The 27,630-nt window shown below is 39.0% G+C and overlaps 2 protein-coding genes and 1 long non-coding RNA gene across 3 annotated transcripts; 2 read left to right on the top strand and 1 right to left on the bottom strand.

The window, feature by feature from the left end:
* On the bottom strand, positions 1-12,053 carry LOC124256556. The gene is made up of 6 exons (XM_046690540.1): positions 11,922-12,053; positions 4,068-4,214; positions 2,110-2,165; positions 1,285-1,364; positions 762-850; positions 1-385 (listed from the first exon to the last, which is right to left on the bottom strand). Exons 1-6 carry the CDS (start codon positions 12,043-12,045, stop codon positions 342-344), a joined length of 540 nt encoding a protein of 179 aa, XP_046546496.1. The 5' UTR covers positions 12,046-12,053; the 3' UTR covers positions 1-341.
* Positions 5,853-27,630, top strand: LOC124256557. Its single transcript, XR_006892956.1, has 2 exons — positions 5,853-5,893; positions 26,577-27,630. It is a non-coding gene; the product is annotated as an uncharacterized LOC124256557 (long non-coding RNA).
* LOC124256555 (zinc finger protein 704-like) lies at positions 12,660-27,630 on the top strand. The gene is made up of 8 exons (XM_046690539.1): positions 12,660-13,331; positions 14,514-14,674; positions 14,928-15,163; positions 18,604-18,701; positions 19,918-20,116; positions 20,669-20,821; positions 21,711-22,975; positions 25,951-27,630. Exons 1-7 carry the CDS (start codon positions 12,826-12,828, stop codon positions 21,939-21,941), a joined length of 1,584 nt encoding a protein of 527 aa, XP_046546495.1. The 5' UTR covers positions 12,660-12,825; the 3' UTR covers positions 21,942-22,975; positions 25,951-27,630.

The following is a 27,630-nucleotide window of genomic DNA, read 5'->3' as shown; positions in this document are numbered from 1 at the left end:
GACGTTATGTAGACAGTTTTACACAGAAAAACATATACACGTGATATCAACATTTTTACAGAGGAATAACAACAAATGGATTTCAACAAATTGACAAAACATGATAAAAGCATCAGGTATGAAAGTATTGACCTAGTCTCTTTAACAACTCTCGGACACTCTGGGCACCTTGCAATCTGAACACACGCCTCATACTTGGGATCACTGGCCTTCATTACATCAACTGGTGAACTCAAGTGCAGGCAACCCAAATGTATGTTTACAAATTGATGGTAATTAAGTTCTGCTAGGCACCTTGTACTGAAAATATCAGTGGTAATCTTGAACTTAGTTCCCTCCGATCAGCTCGTGTATGCTTTAGGAACTGCAATGATGGAATCTGCTTCTGAAAAATATTACCAATTCATTCAATCTATATGCATTTGAATTTCTAAATTTAAAAAATATATGCATATCTCAAACGGACATTTATAACCAATGATGGTAGGCATCAGATACGTGGAGATTTTCTTTGCTTACAATAGTGACGATTGGGGCAGCTTACCTGTGTGCAGTGAAAGGCTATAGATTCAAGGGCGATAACTTTTGACTACATCTTCGTTTGTTGTCTCAAACATTTTCTTCAGACACAGCAGTACTAATAGACGGATGAATAAATTTGTGATAGCATAATACTTCTTCATAACAAACAGGGACAGGGGTTATAATCAGCCTCTATACTAGTCTTGTTAAAAAGAAACCATGTTCATAATCGAACTTACCATTTTCGTGTAAAATGTGATCGAGAATCATTCCAACAAACGTCCTCTGCTTACTGTCGTCACTGGATCTGGGGTATACGTCGAAAGTCCTGTGGACAAATAGAAAGGTAATGCAGCATGTAAAGCAAGACTAAATCATAGGACAAATTCTTGTCCTCATGACACCCTGAAAACCTATTGTATGTACACGTAAAGCTATCCCTGTATGAATACGTGAAGGTAAGCTGTATGTACATGTGAAGGTATTCCTGTATGTACATGTGAAGGTAAGCTGTATGTACATGTGAAGGTATTCCTGTATGTGCATGTGAAGGTATTCCTGTATGTACATGTGAAGGTATTCCTGGATGTGCATGTGAAGGTATTCCTGTATGTACATGTGAAGGTATTCCTGTATGTACATGTGAAGGTAAGCTGTATGTACATGTGAAGGTACTCCTGTATGTATATGTAAAGGTAAGCTGTATGTACATGTGAAGGTAACCCTGTATGTATAATTATCGATCCAACATACAAAACGTACCACCCTATGTGGTAGCCACACCGGGGACACAGCGAGATCGTCCACGTGTAACCGGGAAACCAGCTGTCTTCCACGTAAGCCTGCAAACACACAAGACGCTAGGACTAAAATATTCGATCGAACTATTTTATCGTGCCATTCAAGAAACAAATCAAACTGTACTAGTGTCTGCATGATCCCATAGAATAAATATATGTAGTAGGCCGGACTGAAAAAATAAATTTAATGCCGATTTTACAGTATTGGCCACTGTGACACCAAGACAAGGGCATCCAGCTGTCTTATCGCATTAATACCTAAGAACAAGTACCCAGGGATCGAACCACAGAGCCGTTCAGGGGCAGTTTGGTAGCCTCGTGGTTAAAGCGTTCTTCCGTCGCGCTGAAGACCCGGTTCGATTCCCCACAGGGGTACAATGCGTAAAGCCCATTTCCAGTCTCTCCTCGCCGTGATATTGCTGGGATATAGCTATAAGCTGCGTGATATTGCTGGTCACTCACTCACAGAGTCTTTCGCGTTCCCTCTATAACTACACCACGGAGGCAGACCTTACATCACCGGGGAACGAGAAGCCCTTCATTTGAACAGGTGCAGGTTAATAACATCACCGAAACAGACTCATTCAACTAAACTGTCAAGAGAGACATGTGGAATCATCTCAAGAGTGATACGAAGATTGACACATCGCGTTCCCCTGCCGAGCGTCCACACATACATCCAAGCCACCCTATGGACGGACGTCACTGAGACAGGCGCCAGTAGTACATGCACACATGCACACACGCACGCACGCACGCACGCACGCACGCACGCACGCACTCTTACCTTGTCATATGTTTGCAGTTCAGCAGCTGCAGAGGTTATTATTTCGAAAAATTTACCTGAAGAAAAACACATCAAGTATGAGAGATAGCAACAAGAACATAAAATGTCAAATGAGATGGAGCGGGTTTTCTGCTGCTGCTGCTGGTGCAGGGATTTCTAGGACAAGGAATGGAAACACTGAGTGAACGGAGACAGAGATTATAGCCTGTCTCACAATCACTGAACCATGTTGCTTTCCCCTCGGCATAATAAAGTAAGACTAGATTTTCCAAAGTATTCCCGTCCCTTTTTCATTTTGAAAATAGCTGCTTGTTAGTATCAAAATGATAAAATTATTATATTGTCAGAGATGAAGCACTCAACGAAGGTCTCATTTTCAGATTACATACAGATGCCGGTTTCTATCAAAGTTATATATTTTAAGAAAAGTAGCTTCCATTTACAATCGAAATGCAGTTGAACGTTTCTATCAAAGTTGTATGCTTTAGACACGAAGCTTCCATTTTACAATGGCTCGTTTTGAATTTAAATGTATATGCTTTTTCTATCAAAAAGATACATATTTCAGAAACGAAAGTCCTTTTCAATTTATATGTAGTTGCTTGTCTTAATCAAAATATGGGGCGGTGGGGTAGCCTAGTGGTTAAAGCGTTCGCTCGTCACGCCAAAGACCCGGGTTCGATTCCCCACATGGGTACAATGTGTGAAGCCCATTTCTTGTGTCCCCGCCGTGATGTTGCTGGAATATTGCTAAAAGCGGCCTAAAAACCATAGTCACTCACTCACTTACTGACTGACACAAAATTATATCTTTTCAAATGGATCTATCATACCACAGATGCTCCTATTTAATTAAATGTAGTTGTCTGTGTCTGTCGATATTTTATAATTTAAGAGACTAATTATATAAGCCTTAGCATACCTTGAATTTTATAGGATTGATCCGCCTTGTGGGATCATCTTTATAACTCTAAAGGTTACAAATGTAATGTTCCTGGTTCCTGAGATAATGATATGTGCCTCCTGTAGCCCATGCATCCTGTGTGAATCCGCTTGAGAGGATCGGGTGATTGGGCTAGATAACCTGACTGTCACCGTGACCCGATGGCTTGGCCATGCTGGATATTGCCTATTCTCTCCATCACTGGCTTGTCTGGCCAGGTTCAATTAAGTTCATAGCATATACATGTAAATGGAACATTGCTGGTGTATGCCGATAAACGTCATTCGCCCACTAAATCTGTATACTTGTACCTTAGAAAGTACACATGAATATGTATTTAGCTATAGTGAACAAACTGCATAAGCCTAGTGGTTAAAGCGTTCACTCGCCACGCTGAAGTCGGGTTCGATTCCCCAATGGGTTCAATGTGTGAAGCCATTTCTGGTGATATCCTGAAAACGGCTTTAAATGGGTCAATCAATTTGCCTGTGTGATGCCAGCCTAAGCACCAGACTCCTACAGTCGTACACTGCAGTGTTAAACATTAAATAATTGTTTGTTTAACGCCGTACTCACAAATATTCCAACTATACGGCGATCCTGTAAAACCTCGAGTCTGACTGACAATCCAGTGATCGACATCATAAACATCGATATAAGCAGTTGGGTGAGTGAGTGGGTTTATTTTTACGCAGCTTTTAGCAATTTTCCAGGAATATCACGGGGACACCAGAAATGGGCTTCACACATTGTATCCATGTTGGGAAACGAACCCGGGCCTTCAGCATGACGAGCGAACGCTTTAACCACTAGGCTATCCCACCGCCCTACGTTGGGATACGATGACATGTGCCAAACAAGTCAGCGAGCCTGATCATCCCGTAAGTCGCCTCTTCCGACAAGCATGGGTTGCTGAAGACCAATTCTAACCCAGATCTTCACGGGTCATGAACATTTCAAGTCCACACAGATACAGTCGTGTATTTAGCTGTAAACCCTGATAAGCAAATCCTACCCTGTGGGTTTCGAAATAGCTGTATGAGAACTCCAGAGTGTCCTGAAATAGTATCGTTCCTTTGTCTGTGAGCCAGGTCACTGGGGATAGCCAGGAGGTCAGCTGCCTTGGCTATCTCGTTCCCACATCGGCGACACAGTAAATACCCTGCACAGACAAAACACAGTTAGCATTGTACATTTTGGTACGTATCATGGTGGATATACGAAATGACATGTAAACAAGCAAATACACAAATCCAAGGAAAACATAAGACCGTAATTCGCTCTGCAGAAGAGTGAGTGAGTGAGTTTAGTTTTACGCCGCAGTCAGCAATATTCCAGCTATATGGCGGCGGTCTGTAAATAATCGAGTCTGGATCAGACAATCCAGTGATCAGCATCATGAGCATCGACCTTCACTATTGGGATACGATGATACATGTCACTCAAGTCAGTGAGCCTGGCCACCCGATCCCGTTAGTCGCCTCTTACGACAAGCATGGGTAACGAAGATCAATTTTAACCGGCATGGATATCATTGATATGAGCGACTTATCGGTAGCAGTATAGCTACTAAACACTTCACTTCACTTGCTAGATAACGGTGTTAGTAGCTACACCAAAACGTCGCTCATATCAATATTAAAGAAGTTGTATGTCCATAGAACGCTCCTCGTAGTTTCATCACAACAACTTCCAAATGCCACTCAAAAAAGTTAAATTTATTCAGCCTCTCAGAATCGTTCATCGGGAGTTCGGACCTATCACCGTCGTCTTTAATGATAATTTGTCTGGGTTTTTTTTTTTTTTTTTAGTCAACTATGCTTTAAGCTGTCTCCGCCCCATGACGATGAAGGTGCAAACACAGTTTGTGTAAAACATTTTGCGTGTATTTATGCTCAAGCAACCTTTAAGTAGAAGTAGAAATTCATGATTCATTACGCGCAGTTATGTCGAATAGTGTTGATAACAGGCGGCTCGTGGGTTGATGACAGCCAAGTCTTTATTGACTCTCCGAATCGTGTTACGAATTTTTTAAAAGCACATATATGCATACATAGATAAACAAGACAGATACACGTTTGTGCACAACGACATACCCAATGAATACGTACATTCATGCACAAAAGCTAAAAAATACATAGACGTTTGTGTATAAGGATATTGCCCAATGAATGCTTACATTCACGTACTGAAACGAAACACACACGTTTGTCAACCGATATTCCCGAATCTTGCTGATAAAATAATAAATACACTTCCCAATTAGTAAACTGCAATAGTTTTATTTCGAGCATTAATATACACATGAGAATTTTGCGAAGTGCAGGGTTTGAATACAATAACATAACGAGCAATTTTACTGGAGAATCTCCCTGAGTGGAAATCTCTTCCTTCAATGGGGAATGATATGTACATATCACAACCTGAAGGCTCTGTATCTCGCCCAAACGTTTCCAATGGCAACAGTACACATCAAAAGTTAAAATAATAAATTTCTTAAGAAGGGCCGCGACACGTAAAATATGTTTCGACTATATGCTCTGTATATCGGGTAACACGTCATAGAATTAAGGGCGATGGGGTAGCCTAGTGGTTTAAGAGTTCGCTCGTCGCTGAAGACTTGGGTTGGTATCCCCACATGACCACAATGTGTGAAGCCCATTTCTGGTGACCCCGCCGTGATATTGCTGGAAAATTGCTAAAGGCCTTGTAAAACTAAACTCACTGTTATTGAACTGAATAGCCCCCTTGTGGGGTAAAATGACCCCAACATGAGAACGAGACGAGAATGTGGGGGAACCAGGCGCGTAGCAAGCCAATTTTTTCGTGTAAGCCCGATAGGTTGCAAAGCTTTATATTTAGATAGTATTGAGGGTTTCACTAACCTTTTTAGCTCCAATCCTGTGTAAGCCCGGGCTTATTTTTATTATGGTAGCTACGCCCCTGGGAACAAGTCATGGTCACTGTATATATTGCTAGAAAAACACGCGGTTTAAGATTTGTTGACTACCTAACTGAGAAGACATAGAGTATGCTTCACGATGGCAGATATAAGGGAGGCAACTCTTTGGGCCTTGTAAGTTCAGACTGACCCACTGGCTCAGCCATTCGGGATTCACCGGTCTCTGTTGGCGGTTTTCCGGCTGCGTCATAGGTTACAATTTAGATGACAACTGTTTGTTGAAATAGGTTGACATCAGGTTCGTGCCTTTCAGTTTTGTCTGGTTTTAATTAATTCTCAAGCATGTGTCCGATTCATGGCAGATCATTTCTAATGGAAACTGGCTGTTTAGGTGGTATATGCATTACAAATGTCAAGGGAAAACAATATTTGTGTTTACATTACGTCGTGTCGGGTGTGGGACAAACATTACGTCGTGTCGGGTGTGGGACAAACACCACAGCGATGCAATGTTTAGTTTGCTTGCTACACACAACAAAATTCAGGCTGTATAGCGGTGGTCCAATGGTAGGAGCCACAGGCTACTGCGCAGCTCTCACTTCCGTGGGTCGAATCCCAGCTCGACCCGATCGCGCTCGTGGGTTTAACCATAGTATACATCTGAGCCCTGCATTACTCCGGATTTTCCTTCTACATCATGCTGACACCGTGATACAATTGGAAACCAAATCAGAGGGGTGTTAAACTAAACTCCCTCACTCACGTATATGCATAGACGTTTACATGAGAGAGTCGGGAAACGATTAGGAAGGACAGACCGATAGACCCTTTTCAAGGCGAGTGTCACGCCATACTGGAGTGTTGCTCCAACTGGCGACCTATATATCATGCCAACCCTGCGTCTATCCAAACTGCGTGTGTTACTGCATGTTCTTAGACTAGTCTGTCTCACAATTCCTTATTCTCTTATTCCGCCCGTCCCAAGCTGTAAGCTACTGACCTACATTAAACAAGTCTAGATTTTCCACAGATTCTGAAACGCCATTATCACTGGAGTTCCTTTTCGGTTCAAACATAATAATACTTGTTTCTATCTAACTTATATATTTTCAAAGACTTCGTGTTAGTCTACATCGTGTACTGCAATAAACCATTTGCTTTTAGACGGGTCATTTGCGAAAAGAAATCAGCACACCTCTGCACCCACCATATGCTACTCGAGAGATGTTAAGGAACTCCAGATTCTTTCCTTTTATACTATAGTTAATCTCTCGTGACAGATCCAGGTGTTCTTCTGTTTCTTTGAGAAGTATATATACTTTGATAAAATCAAACATTTTGACCTCGTTGACTTGGTGTACAGCGTACACTTGAGCTCAATAGCTTAAAATCATTTCACGTCTCCACACGGAAGAACAGCACGTGCCTGTCCTCCCGTTTCCGCGTGCAGCAAGCGAACATCTTTTTGAAGTCTCAAAGAAACCCAACAAAACACCGCCATTACCTACACAGGACAATACTCTTCTTTGTCATGTCCGACATGTGGATGTTTAATCGCTGTTTTATGATTGAAAACGAACAACGCCTCTACCAGAAATACCCACGTCGTCTCACTCTGCTTATTCATTATTCAACGTTTCAGCTCATATATCGTTTTAAACAAATGGATAACTTTTTAGAGGAGGTTTCCCCATGATGTCAATAATCTGGACGTGAATCGATTAATAGAAGGACCATGGAAACAGAATGAGTACTGCTGAAATGATTCAACAACAAAGACCCGTGAAGATCCGGGTCAGAATTGATCTTCAGCAACTCATGCTTGTCATAAGAGGCGACTAACGGGATAGGGTGGTCAGACTCGCTGACTTGGTTGACACATGTCATCATATCCCAATTGCGTAGACCGATGCTCATGCTGTTGACCACTGGATGGTCTGGTCCGGATTCGATTATTTACAGACCGCCGCCATATAGCTGGAATATTGCTGAGTGCGGCGTAAGACAACAAACAAGAAATATAATGAATACTACTAAAATGAATTATCAAACAATCATGACTGAAACCTACAATTATTACACTGATAATAGCACAGTTTGAAGTCTGTGGTAGATCTATAGTTTCGTGTTTACAGCTTTGAAACTGAATTTCAGTGAATTCTGACGGACCTTGCGGGGGGATGTGTCGAAATAAAAACAAAAACCACACGGAGTTTTTGTCCATGTTAGTTACAGAAGAATAAACATTATAAACGTTATAAAAGTGACGTTACACCTTCTCATAAGGTCACTGACATAAACTACCATAGTTGACGTTGGCTTTACACCACAGACAAAACGCGTTGTGCAATATACCCATGACGTGCTGATATATTTAGAAGGTAAAACTCTCCACGAGTGACTTGACGTTGGGGTTCGCATGAGTGAGTGGATACCAAAATAACACTGCTAATGAACCGCGTAAGGGATAGTATCAAAATAAAAATAAAAATATTCGCACACACTGGTGAGAGGTTCGTTTAATACTCAACGACAATAATCAGTTTGCCGGTGATAATTAGTTTTGTCAGTAACTGAATATTACGGCACCCATGTTTTGTTTGTTTGTTGTTTAACACCGCACTCAGCAATATTCCAGCGATATGACGGCGATTTGAAAATAATCGAGTCTGGACCATACAACCCAGTGATTGACATCATGAGCATCGATCAACGCAGTTGGGATACGATGACAAGTGTCAACCAAGCCAGCGAGTCTGACCACAGGACCCCGCATTGTCCTTGTAAATCAGTGACTAACACGAATGGCTAAGTGAGTGAGTTTAGCTTTACGCCGCTTTTAGCAATATTCCAGCAATATCACGGCAGGGGACACCAGAAATGGGGACCGCCTCGGTGGTGTAGTGGTTAGAGCGTCCGCCCGGAGAGCGGAAGGTCGCGGGTTCAATCCCGACCGCGTCATACCAAAAGACGTTAAAATGTGGTACGTGTTGGTCCCTGCCTGGCGCTCGCCATTAATGGGTACAACAAGGACTGGTCGGCTCGGAGTCAGTATAATGTGTCTGAGTGGGGTATTCATGCTTCACTGCGGCATGGTATCTCAGTGGGCTAGCACTATAAAACCAGCTAAAGTCTGGGGTAGTACAAGCAGCCGCACATACACATACACACGCATGCACGTCGTCATATGAGCGAAATATTCTCAAGCACGACGTAAAACCCAATTTCACCTCACCAGAAATGGGTTTCACACATTGTACCCATGTGCGGAATAGGCGTCTTCAGCGCGACGAGCGAACGCTTTAACCACGGCACTGATGAAATCCTCTACGTTGAAACGCCATGACACCCACCCGACAATCATTAGGCTGCACTGAACGCCAACATTTCGACATGGACAATCCCACCCTGCAATACCGGTGGGCAAGCAGTTAAGCATGTCCATTAGTGGTTACATTCTCGTAACTACGTTTATGTGTTACGTGAACAGTCAATTTATCTCCGAAGTCCTAAAACAACTACATGTACACGTATAGACCATAAATAGGCATGTGGTGGCTAACAAACTTTTATTGACGAGGTATAAACTTGTTACAGTTTTCATTTGTTTTATTTGATGAAACAGGGGTAGTCGACATGTTTTGTGATTGCATTAGAACATAGTTGTTAACAGTCGATGACGTGTCCATGTACTCCAGCCTCACATACATGTATCAAAGGAGTGATAGATTGTACATGTATGTAGTTTTCGTATGTTCAAGTTAACAACGACTGACAAATTAAATAGCGTTACACAATATAACAAAGAAAGTCCATGACCCTAAAGGGTGGAACATTTTGTGGCATAACCTTGAAAGGGTCAACACCCATGTTCATTTAAAAGTTTGATTGTTGTTTAACACCGCACTCAGCAATATTCAAGCTATGGCGGTACGGAAATAAGCGAGTCTGGGCGAGACAATCCAGTGATCAACAGAATGTGTCAACCAAGTTTGTGCGCATAATAGGAATCCCGTTTCGGTTAATAATATAGTTAGTGGGTTAGTTTATGGGTTATGGGTTATGGTCCCGATACACAAAGCGTTCATAGCATTACGACCTGTCGGAACTCTATACTTTATCATAGGCCTACGAATGACCCAAGACGAAAAAAGCTGAACTATCCTTGCAGTCATAGTGTTCAGGAAATGCAGCATTCACGTTTACACATTAACAAAATGTCTACTAAACAATTAATTGAAATGACAATTAGAGGTGTGACGTTACAGAAATTTCGCGATACGATAGGTATCGCGATATCTTGGAACGATACGATTCGATTCGATGCATATCACGATATGCTATCGTTAGTTCTTTTCTTTCAAAAAGTATATTTTGATAGCAAGTAACAGTGTAAATGTTGACATTACCATCAAATTCTAGTGAAACTTAACAATTTTAAGGTCAACGATACATATCACGATACGAGAAAAGTATCGATATATTTATCGTCAGAAAAAGTATCACGATTATCGATACTACGATATATCGTCACAGCTCTAATGACAATATTGTTGTGATATTTTAAGTATAGTTGGATCATCAAAAGGTATGGGCACGATTATTTTCACAAAGGCACACATAAATGATTTGTCTGGTGCTTGGAGAAGATGCATTTTTATCCCTGATATTATTCAATCCTGCCGAGTGGTTTAATTGAATCAAATGTGCAAAACACTGGAGTCACAGTGCTCTATACCTCACGTACCCATGGACAAAGGTCGGTTGGTTGGTTGTTGTTTAACGCCGAGCTCAGCATTATTTCAGCTATATGGCGGCGGTCTGTAAATAATCGAGTCTAGACCAGACAATACAGTGATCAACAGCATGAGCATCGATCTACGCATTTGGGATACGATGATCTACGTCAGAGAGCCTGACCACCCGATCCCGTTAGTCACCTCTAACGACAAGTATGGGTTGCTGAAAATCAATTCTAACGGGTCTATATGGGAAAAGGACACTTCACCCTTAAAAACATGTTCGTCAGTCTGTTGTTTAACGCCGCACTAAACAATATTCAAACTTCACGGGTCCCGCGAAAACATAACGTCACGTAAACGCATTGTCGCAAACATAAAACTGACGTCATTCAACGCCCATGGTTTCACATAACAACTTAATGGGACGATTTTTTCAACATTCTCAACAATACAACAGGTAGAGAATTAATAACCCACTGACTAATCGGAATTACGCACTATCTGCCTTTTCACAAGACTTTGAACTTGCCAAATTACTTCACTTGCAACGGATAACCGTAATTCCTCGTAGGTCGAAAGTTATTCTCAAAGAATGTTCAAACACGGGACCATACCCTGCAGCTATTGCCAGCTGTCATCCCCTGGCCACCTTCCGCCTCAAGTCAAATGTGTGACTTCAGACTCCGTGTATATTGTACATGATAATATAGAGGCCTTCATTCCACGGTGTTGGATTATTATCAGACTGTCCACACCTGGGACCTCGCTATGTTATGAATATAATTGAATACATAAACGTAATGATCGTCTAGTCATGATTTACATTCAGACATGCCGAGAAGAACAGTTCCATGTGTCACATTTGGCTAACCACTGATCGATGATCATGCTCGGTTCCAGAACGGAATGAATGCCATTCGCTAAGCCGAATACCCGTGGGATTCTGATGAGTGAAATGAGAACATATTCAAAACACGAAAAAAAATGTCAAAATTATTTACCAAAGTAAGCCGACAGGCTAGCCCATGCCAAACAACGATCAGAGAATGAATAAGTGAAATGGGGCATGGCTTTAGTTTATGCAATGGGGAATAATGAGTGATTGATTTCATGCAAAATAACAAACAGCACTGAAATATACTGAGGGCATACGTGTAGACGTGCGCCATAACGATGTAATTATGCTATGTTAAGAACTGACATGATTGCATAATCGATATATTACCTTCAATTCCATCCGCAAAATGACATGCTACATATGCCACGATGTTTGCAAGGAAATATAACATAATAATGTCTGTGAAGCACCTTAAACATCCTCGAAGTTGAAATGCTGTGGGCGCTGCCATGTTAAAATTGCACTGTGGGTAATAATGTTTATATCGTGACCTTTCCCTATATTGGCTCTTCCGTCTTGTATTTTGCCTCCAGCGGTTACCTCTATTTGGATCTACTGTATTCGCTGAGCTTATGAAAATGCGACTAACCATTGATTCTTGAATTGATATAAATGATTACGCAATCGTATCTACTTACAACCGGAATGATATATATCACAGATACGCGTGTTTTATAAGTTATTTTCTTTCAACTGCTGGGCGACTATTCGAAGTTAGCATCACCGAAAACATGATTTTGACCCAGTTTGTGTACACGTTGCAAATTGCGCCACCAGACTCCCAGTAGGCGAAAATACATACTACTGCCGTCTCGTGAGGGGATATTTTGATCAACAAATAAGCTCTCGGGTAATTTTAGTATCTTATAACCATATCCTAATCACCTAGGAAACACAAAGAAGGTGATAAAAATACATAAACAACCTTTGCCCTCGTGACGGACTATATAACCTTGAGCATGATTGACAGCTACTACATTCTGACCAATCAGATGATGGAGGTGTGCCCCATTCGTCCAATCAGAGAGCTGAACTACGATCATATGGGTTTTGTTGATATTTTCACTAAGCTCCGCCTCCTCTAACACCAAAACAAACCGGCGCAGTTTGCCGGCATATGTTTACATCGGAAAGCGGTGACATTGAAGAAAAATTGGGGTACATCGACGCACGGGATCTGGAAATTAGTGCTCAACTTTATCATATGTGTCGTTGATGAACCATTCCAGATATGTTTGGGAACAGAAAGCTGGCGAAGCGATCCATTACAGGAACGAGAATCGCAGCGCTCCAACAAGATGGCCGATACTACCCCGGTATTATTGAATCCCAGACTTCCGAGGAAGGTTTTATAACAAGTGCTATGTATAAGGTCAAATTTGACAGTGGAGATTCCAAGGAGATTACTTCAGAAGGCATCGTCGGGCAGGGATTCCGTCAAATGACAGACATTAACTTGAGAAATGGACAGAAAGTGTTCGTGACCCTGAATGGCAGAGAAGTGTCAGCGATTGTTATTACCCAGGACGAAGATAATGTTTTGATAACAGTCACACAAATGGACGGGGAGAGGCGAGAGATGGTGAAGAGAGTTGACGAAGTGAGACTCTTAGAAAGTCGGAAATCGGCCAGACTAGCTGATTTGGACACAGACTACTCCAAACTTGCAGATATTCAACTTTCCGAGCCAAAGAAGAGACCAGTTTCACATGTTATCGACGTGCCGGCAAAGTCACGGTAAGTTTCTATATCTAGCGACCTACTTGTGTAAAACAGCTGATCGCTTGCACCGGCAGTCGGTCTTGTTATGAAATCGTCACGCTGATTTCTTCTCGCATTGCAATGCGCTGGGTACTGTGAGCTTAACTGGCAATTAGACTTGTATTGTCAATGTCCCCAATGCGCTGTGTAATTTGTACAGCACTCCGAATTGTGTTGACTGCAGAAACTTCACATAATTATGCACAACGAACTTAGAAAATTGCTGAATAAGCCAAACTGGACCATTCTTAGTCCGAATTTACAAACATACATATTGACAAAGAAATGTAAAAGAATGGCTGTCATTATGAGGTAAGTGTTTGTTTTAAACAAATGTGTTATGTTTATTTTTGCTTGTTATTTTGTTAACAGTAAATCGTACATTTTGAAATAACATATGGTAAGAACTTTCAGGTTGGTTTTTAGTGTCAGTTATTGTTTTCCCCCCTAGTCTCCATTATGCCTTCGACAGTGATAAGCCAAGTCACGTCAGCAACATGTCAGAGCCATATTTAGAAACAAATGGGGACATTGACTGGAATTATCTTTCGGAGTACATTTTGTAGATCGAGTTCGTTTTTGGCTGATGATGGATAGCCTTACGTCATTTCTAGGGGTCCATATCTCTGTTTTCATCATTATCATATGGTTCAGTTTTTCAACAACTGAAACGAATTTTATCGGTCATTAATGAGTGTTCCCCATAAATATCAAATATTATTAAGCAACAGTAAAACTGTGTATTGAATGCAATCACATATCACACAGAGCACGGGATGCAACTATAGCACTAGATGTGACATATAGCACTGGATACAACCTGTAGCACAATATATCACATATAACACTAAACAAACAACACAGATGAAATTTCTAGAGATACGATTATATATATCTGAAGAACACCTGTAATACGGTATATTCGTAAAGAATATAGTTCCCGTTGTGATTGAAAGTTCAACCTCTGCTGGTTGTAATAGTGACAACATACACTTGATTGGTGAGGAGGGGTATATTATCAGTCACCGGATTGTCTGGTGGAGACTGTATTACCCGCAGGCCGCCGTCATAGGGATGGAATATTGCTGATTGTGAATAAAAACAACAATTACAGAAACAAACGTAAATGTTTTAACTAAGCTTCCTTGCACACCCTAGGCGAGAGAGACGTCACCTAGACTCGGCATTGTATGGAAGCGACGATGACAACGATGATGTCGACATGGTAGATGAACGTGAACATGTGGCAGCTTTCGCTCTCACCAGTCTGTCCAGTAGTCCAGCCTCGCCCTCCTTCCCGCAGTCGTTCAAGGACAAAGGTCAGTATATAAATAAACTGTATTCAATAAAGACATCGCGACGTCCTGCCGAATAAAGAGTGTATACCATATGTGAAGGTATTAATACCGTTTAATGTCCTCAGCGATATGAGCCTGTACGTAATCTCCAATTCAGTGTAACAGTATTATCAGATCCTTCTTATCTTAATAAAATAATTTCATAAATATGCATATGGGGTGTTAATTCTTTGATGGTACCAAATTATCATATTTTTAGGTGTTAAACTTTCAGAATTTCTCAGAAGTCCGGGATCTTTCCATGACTATCATTTGTCAAGCAGTGCGGCCAGCAGTGGGTTTGAAAGCGGTCACTCTGAGAGAAGTGACCGGTCACCACCCCTCCCCTCACACCTGAGTGAGAGCGCACCTGCAGCCATCCAGATCCGGAGCCCGACCCCACAAGATGACGTTCTTGATCTCGAAGAAAACATTAAAAAGTTTTACGATGACGAAACACAAGAACACAAGGTAACGGTTTAACTGATTGTAGAAACCAGAGAGAAAAAATCTGTAGGGTTGAGTTTTGTTTACTCTGTATGTTGGGTTCGAAGGAAATTACATATGAATACGGTTTGTGTTGTATAATTGTCTACCACGAATCCCAGTGCATCCTTCTTGTGCGGTTGCACAATGTTTCATCATGTGATTTTGCCTTGATCCAAGCACCTTTTTTGTGTTCCAAATAAAGCTTCGATGCATGTGTACATGTTTTGAGACGCGTCATCAACACCTTGAAAAAATGTATTTAGATCGTCAGGTCCCAAAATAGATCCGTTGGCAAGTCGGTCGCTGCTGAGGCACAGTTTGGCGGTTTGGGGAGCAAATGTACCCCAAGTAGACATGTTGTGAATTGTAATAAAGCGTGGATTAACTGAGGTTATACGTTGGGACATTTTGTTTGTTTTATGTCAGCATTTCCGAGTTGCCGACTGCTGAGATGCCGACAGTTTAGCCTGACCTGGATAGCAAACAGCTGATTGCCTTGCCGGCGTGCTATTTTTAGCCACAGCACACACCGCCCAAGTTGCGTTGTCATGTCGGTTGCCTGTATCGATCGCTCTGCACAGCTGAATGAATGCGCGTAGCTCGGGCTGTTAGATATCCTGTTTCACACAACAGAGCTAGACTCAATGTATTGCTTTTGGACAATATGAGCATGTATATATATCAAATATGAAGATAAAATAAGTTGCAGCTGTACATGCACAGATTGAGGTTGTTTTGACAGCTGGGCAAAACCGGCACGTGCAAGGAGCATGATTTGTTTATGTCACGTGGTCGTGACGTTTCGGCTATCACGTGATCTATGATTTAAGCGCTATAAATAGTACCCGTAGCTGCGCAGGTCGAAGAATTTCTCTGCCTTGGGCGATGTTGGAGTTAAAAATACTTTATGACTATTAATATAAATAGTCAAAATAGTTAGAAAGACCCATTTCCGTAAACAATGAATATAGCTTTACATTTTAAAATGCCAAGGGAATTTTATTACTTTGTTACATAATAAATATTAAGGAAAATTGTAAATCGATGTTTACAAGTAGGTTCGGTGTGTGACGATAGTGTTCTTGATAATGTGGAAAATAATCACCGATCTTAGTTGTGATTTTTCTCTAAGAAAACATGAAATAATGACATTAAATTGTGCAATAAAAATCGTATCCGATTAAAATATTACAATTTGACTGTGTATTACATACATACATACATACATACACACACACACACACATACATACATACATACATACATACATACATACATACATACATACATACATACATACATACATACATACATACATACATACATACATACATAATACATACATACATACATACATACATACATACACATGAATTTAGAGCAAAAGTTATAATGTATTTGATGAAGAACTGCTTTATGAAATGATCACAGGTTGCCACCATATGAAATGACATGAGACCATATTCTACAGTGAGACACCATGATCCCATGAGAGGTCAAGGGAACATACCATAATTTCCAAACATGCACACAGTCTTTCTTCATTCCAAAAGTAGGTCACCGGAAAGTAGGTCAGTTTAGCCAGTTTTGGCAATCCAGAACCAGAGAAGATGTAAAACTAGGGCAGTATGCCCTATAAATGTTTGTAGGTTATTCAAGCGAGACAAATGCTAATTTGAAATGTTTTTGTGTGATACTATAGTAGTCTTAGGATGTTGGCCATTTGACAAAGTTACAACGTTCATTTTTACCTAGTACTATAATTATCTGGTTTTAAGTCTGTGCACTCAAGTGAGCTAGATTAATAGTGTAAACACTATTGATATTACTAATATATGTAAACTGGTTAGGGACTGACTTTTAGATGGTTGGAGGGAAGGAGGGTTCTGAATTTTAATCAAAAATAATATTTTGTCCCAAATATATTGAAGGAAATAATTATGCTTCAGAGTGGTGAAAAATAGAATACTTCGACAGTTTCAAAAATACTGACTCTTCGACTTTGAAATGAACATTTATTTTACAGAATTATATAAATTATCTTAATGAAGTATTATGAAATGAAGCCAAGGGACTTCCTTCATTTTTAGGAGTTGCAGATATCTAAACTTGCCAGACATGAGGGACCTTCATAATTTATGGCTATTTAGAGAGAGAGAGTGTGTGTGTGTGTGTGTGTGTGATATGATTATTTTTTTGGGGGGTCACCCATTTTTTTCTGAGGAGGTAAGGGGTCATCAATATTGTACACGTTTCTAGGGGGGGTAGCAATTTTGTACATAAAAATATTTTAAAATTATGCTTTAAAAATATGGAAAGGGGGAGGGGGGTCATGACTTTGTACATGACATGCAGGGGGGTCACTTACTTTGTACATAAATTGGGGAGGGAGAAAGAAAATTCACATTGTACATGCTTCTCCATAAAAATCATCATCACTCCCCTAGCCATAAGTTATGAACGGTCCCTAACAGACTTGCATGGGCAGTATTGGGTATATTTGTTTAGGGTCTGAAGGACATGCTGTGACTCCTTATAACACTAGATGAGCATAATGTGATGGTGGTACATTATGTCAAGCTGCAGTGTTGTGGACAGATACAATAATAGGTAAATGTGATGACTGACACGTTAACTGATAGACATCTACATGCATTAACCAGGGGCAAAGTCACGTGGTGCAGAGCTGAGAGGTTAACGTAAAGTTCATAATTTTGTAACTATGTTGTTTGTCCCAGCATATCTATCAGTTATCACTTTCACTATGTGTAAATATACACATGAATGGAATATATGGAATATATACCATGTATAATTAACTGACATTGAAACTTGAAAGTTATTCGTATGACTTACCAAATTTCAAGTTTGACTCCTAAGTTTCAAATTTTGTTGCAGTGGTGAATAATAAAATAGTTTGTCAAAAATCCTTATTTAGTATTTAATATGATTACGAATAGCTTTAATGTACTTTCTTGATGAATTTTCGGATTCTGACACTATGTTTAGGGTTGACAGGAGCATAAACCATAAATTCAATGCAAGATTTTTATCGGTATATTTTTTTTAAATGGTGTATATCATTTGATAGTATATCCATTTGTATCATTTCCTGAAATTAGTTGTTGAAGCAAGAAATTGCAATTCTCCAACAGATTTGTCAAATAGTTTGCTGGTATTTTGTTGAAGAAGCTATGGCTTCTTTAAACTAACTTTGGAGCATAATATCATTTTAATCTTTAGTTTCTGTTTTAGCACTTCAACTGAATGATTTGAAGAAATAGGTGTGAAGTCTTTGTGTTTTTGGCAGGAGAGATACACATTTTCCCTGGGCGACTTGTGGGTCCATTTAGTTGAAAATGAAATCATTCTCTTTGTGAAGTTTGTGACCCTCCTCTGATTGACAGTGTTTGTTTTTCCAGGGCTTGCGGACCGTGTTCCAGTGTACATGGCGCCGATGTGGTGAAATGTGCAACACACTGAAAGATATCACAAAACATGTACGGAAGACACATTTCAAGTAAGTCAGCTAGCCTACCATTTTTATGTGAGTCTCTTAGGCCAGACCAATTATATTTCTTGTTTTACGGATTTTTGTCCTCAGAAAACCTAAAGGCAGGAGGGAAAAAAAATAAAATAAAATCACCAGTCAATGAAATATTCCTTCTAAGTATTAAAAGTACTTTACTTTTGGGAATTTATGAAGTGTATATGGGGCAAAAAACAATCCAAAAAATCATTTTCTTGTAAGTTTACATTTTTGGCCAATAAAAACATTAGGATTTTATTTTTTGAGCGGGGAAAATTAATTATTTTTGTTTCTTATTCTTGAAAAATACGACCGGCAGATCCGTAAAACAAGAAATAAAATTGCTCTGGCCTTATAATGGATATTTTTCTTCTCCTCTCATATTAGCTGAATATGTCCCAAGTATCTAATGTTTGTTGTATGAGTTGACTAAAATTATGATTGAAAGTTGAAATTCGCCTAGACTGTGGGTATTGTTTCTGATACTATTGTCATCTTGCTGCACATTATGATGTTAATGACAATGAAATATTTACTGAAATTGTGAACATTTTGAACTTAAGAAACAGTTTTCATTATTATGTAGGCTTTTACATTGACTCTAATGACTTGGGGGTTCAACAGACAGTACATGAAATATCAAGGTTTTATAAGGTGATGACAGGGCGGCAGGGTAGCCTAGTGGTTAAAGCGTCAGCTCGTCATGCCGAAGGCACGGGTTCAAATCCCCACATGGGCACAATGTGTCAAGCCTATTTCCTGCGTCCCCCACCGTGATATTGCTGGAATATTGCTAAAACTAGCGTCAAGCCATACCCGCTCGCTAAGATGATGAAATAGTGAAGATGGCTGTATGTATTCATGTAAACCTGTTGAGAGCTCGATTTCCTGAACAATATCCTGACTGCAAGAATAGTTCAGCTTCATTTGTCCTGGACCCATACTAACCAACAAACTATGTTATCATCCAAAACGGGATTTCCTGTTATGCACACTGAAGATCCGGGTTAGAACTGGTCTTCAGGAGTCCTTGCTGCCATGTCATTTTTCAATAGGTAGGTTAGGTATAAACAGCACTGTGAACCACTTTTTCTTTTCTATTCTGTTTAAGTTGTGAGTCAATAGGATAAGTGAGGTTAAGGAATAATATTTGATTAAGAAATGGCGTTTACAGACGTTGTCATGTCATGTTGTTGATGTCTTTCAGCCGCGACAGCGATGAAGAGTTGTCGGACCAAGAGGAAGACTTCTATTACAATGAGGTCCAAGTTGAGATGGACAATGTCACGCGACAGTTTGCAGAGATGCATACATCCTCACCCCCCCCTATCAGCAACGTGGATTCTTCCACACATGTTATACCTGTTGCCAATGTTGGGATATTTGACCACGATTATCAGAGAAAGGTAAGATCCTGATCATATTATCAAAGAAAACTAAGACCCTCATCAGAGCAAGAAAATCTTCTTGGATACTAATACCAGGAGTGAGTCCGGTTTAAATGCTCCATGGAACAGTATTTCTGTTATTTCATATCTTGCCTACTTGATCATAAGAGGAAACACTGACATGTGACAGGTACAGATGTAAACCTCCTGGTGAAACCCTCAAGCTAAATGCATGGGCTCAGTGTACACAAATCTAGAAAGGTGGTGAACTAGAATTCAAACCAGTGATCATCTACCAAAGGGAGACAACTCTGCTCACCGTGCTACTGCATGTTAGATGATTCATCTGCCTATACTGCTGAAAGCAGTTACTAATTAAATTACATGCATGCTTAGGTTTACATTATTATATTGAATGCAGTGTTAGCAATCATTAATATAAGAAAATATGAACACAATGTTTTCACTAAATAATGAACAAGCAATGGATCAGGCTGACCTCATCACCGAATGTCTGGATGATCCATCAGAAGCTGTCAGTCTCTGTCACCTTCATTGTTTCTTACACAGGAACATAAGACCCCCTCTCACATCCTGGCCTCGTCGGTGCCATCTGGTGTCGATATAACCAGTCAGGGGCCATCACTCCCAATTGTCATCCCAGAAGGTCAGATCAAGAGGTCGTTATCATGGCAAATACAGTCTTCGTCACCTGGCAATGTGGTAAGAGAATGTGCATACTATCAACCCTGCTTGGAGAGTGGCTCTAAAATAGTCTGTCTCACAGTCCCTGAACTGCATTATTTCCCTTCTGCCTGCCCTTTCTGCAATACTAAATGAAGCAGTCTAGATTTCTGAATCTCCCATCTCACTGGGACTCTTTTCAATTTAAATGGGATTATTTGTTTCTACAGTAGTTGGCCATAAGTGTGTCATCATTAGCGAAATGTCCATAGACTTACATGTAATTAACTGTTGCAAGAATAATCTTCATAAATTGAGTATGTCATTTTATTTTGATATTTTGCAAACATCTTGGAAATCATCTTCAACTATGTGTAATTAATTTTCTTTCATCTTTCCGTTGATTTGTTATCGAATGACACCTGATTAAGCATGATATATAAGTACAACTTTTAATCTATCCTATAGACAGCCTTTTTAAACCTGAATGGTACGTCTAACATGTTGTTTAAATAGTTGCAGTTTTCTTAATAATCATCGGAAAATTGAATGGAAATTATGTGTATGTAGCTGAGATGATTTCCCAACTTGTAGATAAGTATTGAAAGCAATTCAACCGAAACTAAATTTATGAACATTATTTTTGCAAGAGTTAATTAACATGCAAGTCTATGGGAATTTCGCTAATGATGACTCACTAATGGTCAACTACTGTATCAACATCATGTATATTCAGAGACTAAGTGTTAGTCTAGCTCTGAAACTGACACATGTCAGCCTTAAAATATTGCTAAAACATGCGGCTCTTCCAGGACAGGAATTTGATACACAGTGAAAAAATCATTATCATTAAAAAGGATCGATGTGACAGATCTGAAACTTCAAATGTGTGTTTTCGATTATCCTGATGAACTGTGTGTCCTTGCAGGCATCCTCACCAGTGAGGTTTTCCCGGCCAAGCGTCCAGGTACGTCTCCAGCAGCACCAAGCTCAGTCTCCCAAGTCTCACATGTTCGCATCGCCTCCAAAAGCCGGTGGAATGCATCGGAAGCCACGAAGTGAGGTCCGGAAATGTCGGAAAGTCTACGGAATGGAAAACAGGGATTCTTGGTGCACTCAGTGTAAATGGAAGAAAGCATGCACTCGTTTCCTGGACTAAGATTTTCATCATCCATCAGTCCATGGTGGCACGTCCATACACGGAACTGGAGATTCTTACAAGCGATGAATGCCTGAATATTGTTAGGTTTGTTGGATAACTGATCTCTTGCTAAGCCACAATCCTTGCTGAAGTCTGTATATATCCTTGGTAGTTGATCATATACTCTTCCTGTCAATATTACTTAAGAGACCATAAACTTTACTTAACAAAAGCACAACTGCTTTCCCTTCCAAAGTCTGTATATATCCTTGGTAGCTGATGGTATGCTCTTGTCAATATCGCCCACACACCTAAATCTGTTTATCAAAAAGTTTGTGTAGCAAAAGCACTGGTGACCTTGTCAAGAGTTTGTATATATTGTTAATCCTTGTTAGTTGAAGGTGCAATCAACCTTTCACTACACCACATCCTAAAATGTGTATATGAAAGTTTGTTTAGCAAACGCAAAGGTGACTTCTCTTGAGTCCTAAAGTATTTCACTCTCTTTCGCTGTAATGTTGTCAAGAATGGATTCAGGTTAACTGTTAACTTCTGAATCAGAGTGTCAGGTTTACACAACTACTGAGTTTGCATATGAGAGGAGCTGTTTAAACCACATTATATTTTGAGAATGAAAATTTGGTAAAATGTGTAATAAAATTGTAAGCATCAAGTTGTCATGTACCAGACTGACAGGGTTTTTTAGTTTTTTTATCAAGATTTCTTATTTTACATTTTTAAGTAAACAAATTTTATTTAGGATCTGATTTAGATGAACGAGGGAGTAAGTAATCCTGTTGTGACAAATCATACAAATAAATCCTTGACATGACGTCTAGTTGCAATGTCAATATCTGGAGCCATATTTGGGCAGAAATAGGTGATCATCAGTTGATTGTTGAATTGAATTTTCAGCATTTTATTCTGTACATTCTTAAAATGTTTACATGTATGATTAAATTGAAACCATCTTGATTTAGGACTGTATTTTTAAACATCATTCTGATCTTGTTTTACTTCAACTAAATTTGTATGATTATACTTCCATTCAGGTGGAACTTTGTCCATGTCCTGGGTTTAAGCATCAGGTATCTACATGACATCCTGAAACGGAATGCATGACTCTCTTCAGACATCAATATTCAGATACTTCACATTTGTATTCCTAGGTGATTGATTTACATGTCTTGGTAAATATTCTTAATTGTTTCTACCTGGCTGGAAGGTGCTATACTGTACAGGTCAAGGCCTGTTAAATCGGTGTTGTGGTTCTGATTGATACATCTTTTCAAGCATAGTGTCACTTTGTAGATAAGATATTTTTGTACATGACTTTTTATCAAAGATATATTTGAAAGTAAGGGACAGTAGCATATGAATCTGAAAAGTCAACCTCACCATTTGTCTCCTCAGTTAAACTTGGATACCCAGAACACTAGTATACCTCTCATCCAAAGTTTAGACTCACTAGTGTAAATATAGCCACTTACTTCAGTCAACTGTTCTAAACTAGATTTTGTATAATATTCCATACTGTTTATAGGTACTGTTTACACATGAACTGATGTATTTTAAAACAAATTTGTAACATTGAAAAGATTATTGTCATGAGTTCAGTAAATGATGAAACTCAGTGAAAATTGGTGAATTCTTAACAAAACTTTACACCAAAACGCAGCTGTTCACATGCATGATATTTGCACATGCTTTTCAGCAATTTGATGCATGATCCTCATTCAATTCATCTGCATAAGGTTTGCAGTTGGTTCCCCCAAGTTAGTGGAGAAATCAATCTTCGATGTAACCATATATATACATAACATGTAGTGAGAGTTTTAAGTGAGTCAAAACTTTTGATGGGAAGTATACCTCTTAAGTGGTAAGTTACACTGTGCTGGTGAATAATTTCAGATTGGCATTAATGTTCAAAACGGCATCAATAACTAATATGAATAGTTTTACTTTGATTAATTAAGGTTTTCTTTGCACATTGAAAGTCCATAAAACCAGCAGTTACAGAGTGGGATGTACAGCAACCAAATGAAGAAAACAAACAGCTACCAGTAACTCTATGATTAAATATTATAAAATTAGGATATTATTCTAAAATACATGTATATGAAACATATGTACATGTCAGTGATATGAAGAGAAGTTTACTTGCGAAATGAATCAACTTTCTCAGAGAGTATGTGCTGCCTTGTTGAAAATAAACACAAAATCAGCTGTATGACTCTTCCTGTATATATGTAAATATGAGTTTGTATGTACATATGGACAATATCAAACACGAAATAGCATTTAATCTAGCTAGTGGTAGTTGGTAGTGTAAATGTAGGGATCTTGAGATATGTTTGACCATCAATACCATATGCAACCAAACCTTCAGGTGACGTTTGACAGGTGCAAAAAAAATACATCTCTTGTCATGGTTGAGAACAATACCCATAAAATATTTTCTACCATCTATCACATCACATATCTGAAAGTGACCTTACAGTGACCTTTGACCTTTATAATCTGCTATAGCCCAGGGAGTCTCATTTTATGAATATGCATGAATCATTTCAGACATATTTGTACTAAGAGCTGTAACATCTATTATTCCATGTCTGATATATATATTTATATGTGGGTATCAATTCCTCGTGGTCCATATCGGCTTCTTCAAGTAGGATTTTATTGCTGTGTGATGTTAGTCTCATGAAAATCAGATATCGTGAAGGTTTTCGATTAGAATGATAAGATCGCGATGCCACTTTACAAAACAATCTTAGAGCCATGACATTCTTAAGTCTGTGGTAAGGTATTGGATTTACGATCACCTCAGCACTAAGATTGCTGGGTACAGTGGCACCCCGATATTAATGAGATTGTATGACGAGTATTTTGATTGTGTTGTACCCTGTTCTTGTGCATGAGACAAGTTATTATTGAATGTTGTGTTATTTGATTTCTTGTCTTCCAATATGTTGAATATCAATATCATTATGTATATTGTATGTGATTGATTAAACATGTTTGTATTTCTAAACGGTCTGTAGCAAAATATGGGGAAAGATATAATCAAATCAGTTATGTTTCAAACTGAAAAATTGTTATTTAGGAGAAATAAAACAAGTGTAAGGACAAGATGCTGAGTCAGTCAATCATGCATAAGTTAACAACTTAAATCAAATCTCAAAGAAAATGCTGTACACTTCATGAGAATTATACTAAAATTTAGGCAGTCTGTTTTCCTGGACTGGTAAATGTATTTTGTCCTCTTCTAGTATCCAAACCATGTAGGTAATTTTTTGTCGTTTGTTGCTTAACTAGCAGTATGTATGTGTGTGTATCTTATTAATAATTATGTAATGCTCAAAGTGTTCCCTGCTCTTAATATCCTGCTTGTTTATATGACATTTGTTAGAAACTTTATGATATGTTTTGAAGCAAGTCGTGAGTTTTTTACAATAACTTATTGCTATTTTATGCTAAAATTTCAAGAATTCACAAAATATTATACATTTTGGGGCTTCTGTTAACCTAAACACATTTCTTGAGAAATGTGTCTTAGAGAATATAATTTAGAGACAGGTAAGGAATAATGAAATACATTTGTGTTAGGAACGAATTAATGTTGCAATGTCAGACATTTTACCATATACCTGATTTCAGTGGGAACGACTGTGCGCCATGACTTTGACATTTCTAGTACGGACTAAGGGAGATAACTCATTACAACTGACTGTTCCTCGTTGATGAGATAAACCTCTGTAACCTGGCTGTGACACGTGTGTTACTGACGTGATATTTCCATGTGATAACAACCCATAATTTTAGCATTTAGCTTAATAGGTTAACAATTCAAAGTCCACCAATCACAAGAGCACTATATATTTAATTGCAGTTATAGATTGGCTTTAGGTTGTATATATTGTATATAGACTTTTGTGCTTATCATGGGGGTCTCTTGCCTCATGTCTGTATGGCTGTGACATGTTAAAGATATTTTACTATTGTTTGCGTGAGTACTTCCGTTCAGGTGGCACGCATTAATTTTCTCCATATCTTGCTTTTGAACATAGTTGAATGTTTTGACCAATGAGTAATCGTCATTTGATCACGTGGGGCTCAATAACCGTTATAGGGGCTAACCGTATATTTCACAGGACTGTGCGGCATGTTGGTTTCATGCAACAGATGGTATTTGGCTGTGCTTTAAGTAAGACCGAACTTGGACATTACTTGTTTCGAACGTAAAATATGCTGTTCGGAAATAATTCTACGTGATCGTAATCACTTTTACACATACTTAAGCTAAAATTGTTTGTCAAAGAGTTGATTAGCTGACTGTGTTTACGAGTATTTTCATGAAGAAAAATTAGTTGAAATTCAGGGGAAATATATTGATAATAATAATATTTCATGATGACTATTTCAGGGCATCTACATAAGAAGCTAATCCAGGGAGTCATACTTATTATTTTATGTGTGTGTTTCTGAAATTATTTTTAAAATACAAAAACTTTCTAGTTTACAAAATGGTGCAGAGCTGCATCTGCCATCACACCTAGAAACGTTGCCTTCAGTGTCGTGTTAGGACTTCACTGTTCTGCTGCATAATCAGAATCAGATACACCAAACAACATCTTCGTGTAAGCCCGAGAGGTTACAATGCTATATATTCAGATAGCATTGATGGCTTGCTCAACTTTCATGGTGATCTTTAGCAAAAATCACTTGTAAGCCCGGGCATTTCTTCAGAGTCGCTACGCCCCTGTCCTTGCATGTTATTGTGTTTTGATTCTCAGATGGCTATAAATAGTTAACACTGACAGTGTTTTGATGGCCTCTAATTACCTGACCGCCTTTGAAACTGGCCATTTCGTGCTGTTAAAATGTGCTTATGTACGTCTACCCCACTCAATATGTCAGATAACTCGTCTGTTTGAGTCTTTTAGCTATGTCTGCAGTTTAGTCAGTATAATGAGGCCAACCTTTCTGTTATTTCTTTCATCACGGAGCTGTGATGGTCTGGAGTCTATGATTTGAAGGGGGATAAAATTATATCAAAATTTATAAATTTATAAATAAATAAACGAACGAACGAACGAACGAATGAATAAATAGTCTTTCGGACACAGAGCATTTTATCCAACCTTTACTTTGTAATATTTACATGTTTTATGTATTTACAGTGAGTCGTTCGTTCTTCACTTCAGCATTATCAACTGCTTTGTTTGCGGAAAAATTCCTAATATTAAAAAACAGTGTTTTTATACATTTTTAAAGAAAGAAGTGCAAATCTGTGATATAAGTAAGTTATCAAAAAGGTTGGCCTTAACAAATAAGCGTTAATTTTATTTCGGAGGAAATGCACCAAATTTACCTATTAGCCCGTTTACTGATATATTCTGATTTCATGTTAGCATGAACTCACGAATGGTTCGAAAGAAAGATCCGTTTTGAATTTATTATCTACTTTTCTCATATTGTAAATTCATGTTGAACATTTAAGATGATGTAGTTTTGTTTTGTTGTTTTGATACGTACACTTCGTACGTTAACGTGTTCCGTTGTATTGCGAGTCCGCGTCCTTGTTTGGGTCAGTTGTGAGTACACCTGTCCTTCTCGTGTCTGTATGATGTATGTACATAGTAGAACATTACCAGCCTCTACATCTAACTGTGTGAAACAGATTTGGAATAAATATTTTCAACCA

This window comes from Haliotis rubra, unplaced genomic scaffold, assembly GCF_003918875.1.
Source record: "Haliotis rubra isolate DU_JTF1 unplaced genomic scaffold, ASM391887v1 Scf63, whole genome shotgun sequence".
In the NCBI taxonomy this organism is placed as follows: domain Eukaryota; kingdom Metazoa; phylum Mollusca; class Gastropoda; order Lepetellida; family Haliotidae; genus Haliotis; species Haliotis rubra.
Note: the sequence above shows the minus strand (reverse complement) of the source record. Positions and strands in the feature narration are given on the sequence as shown.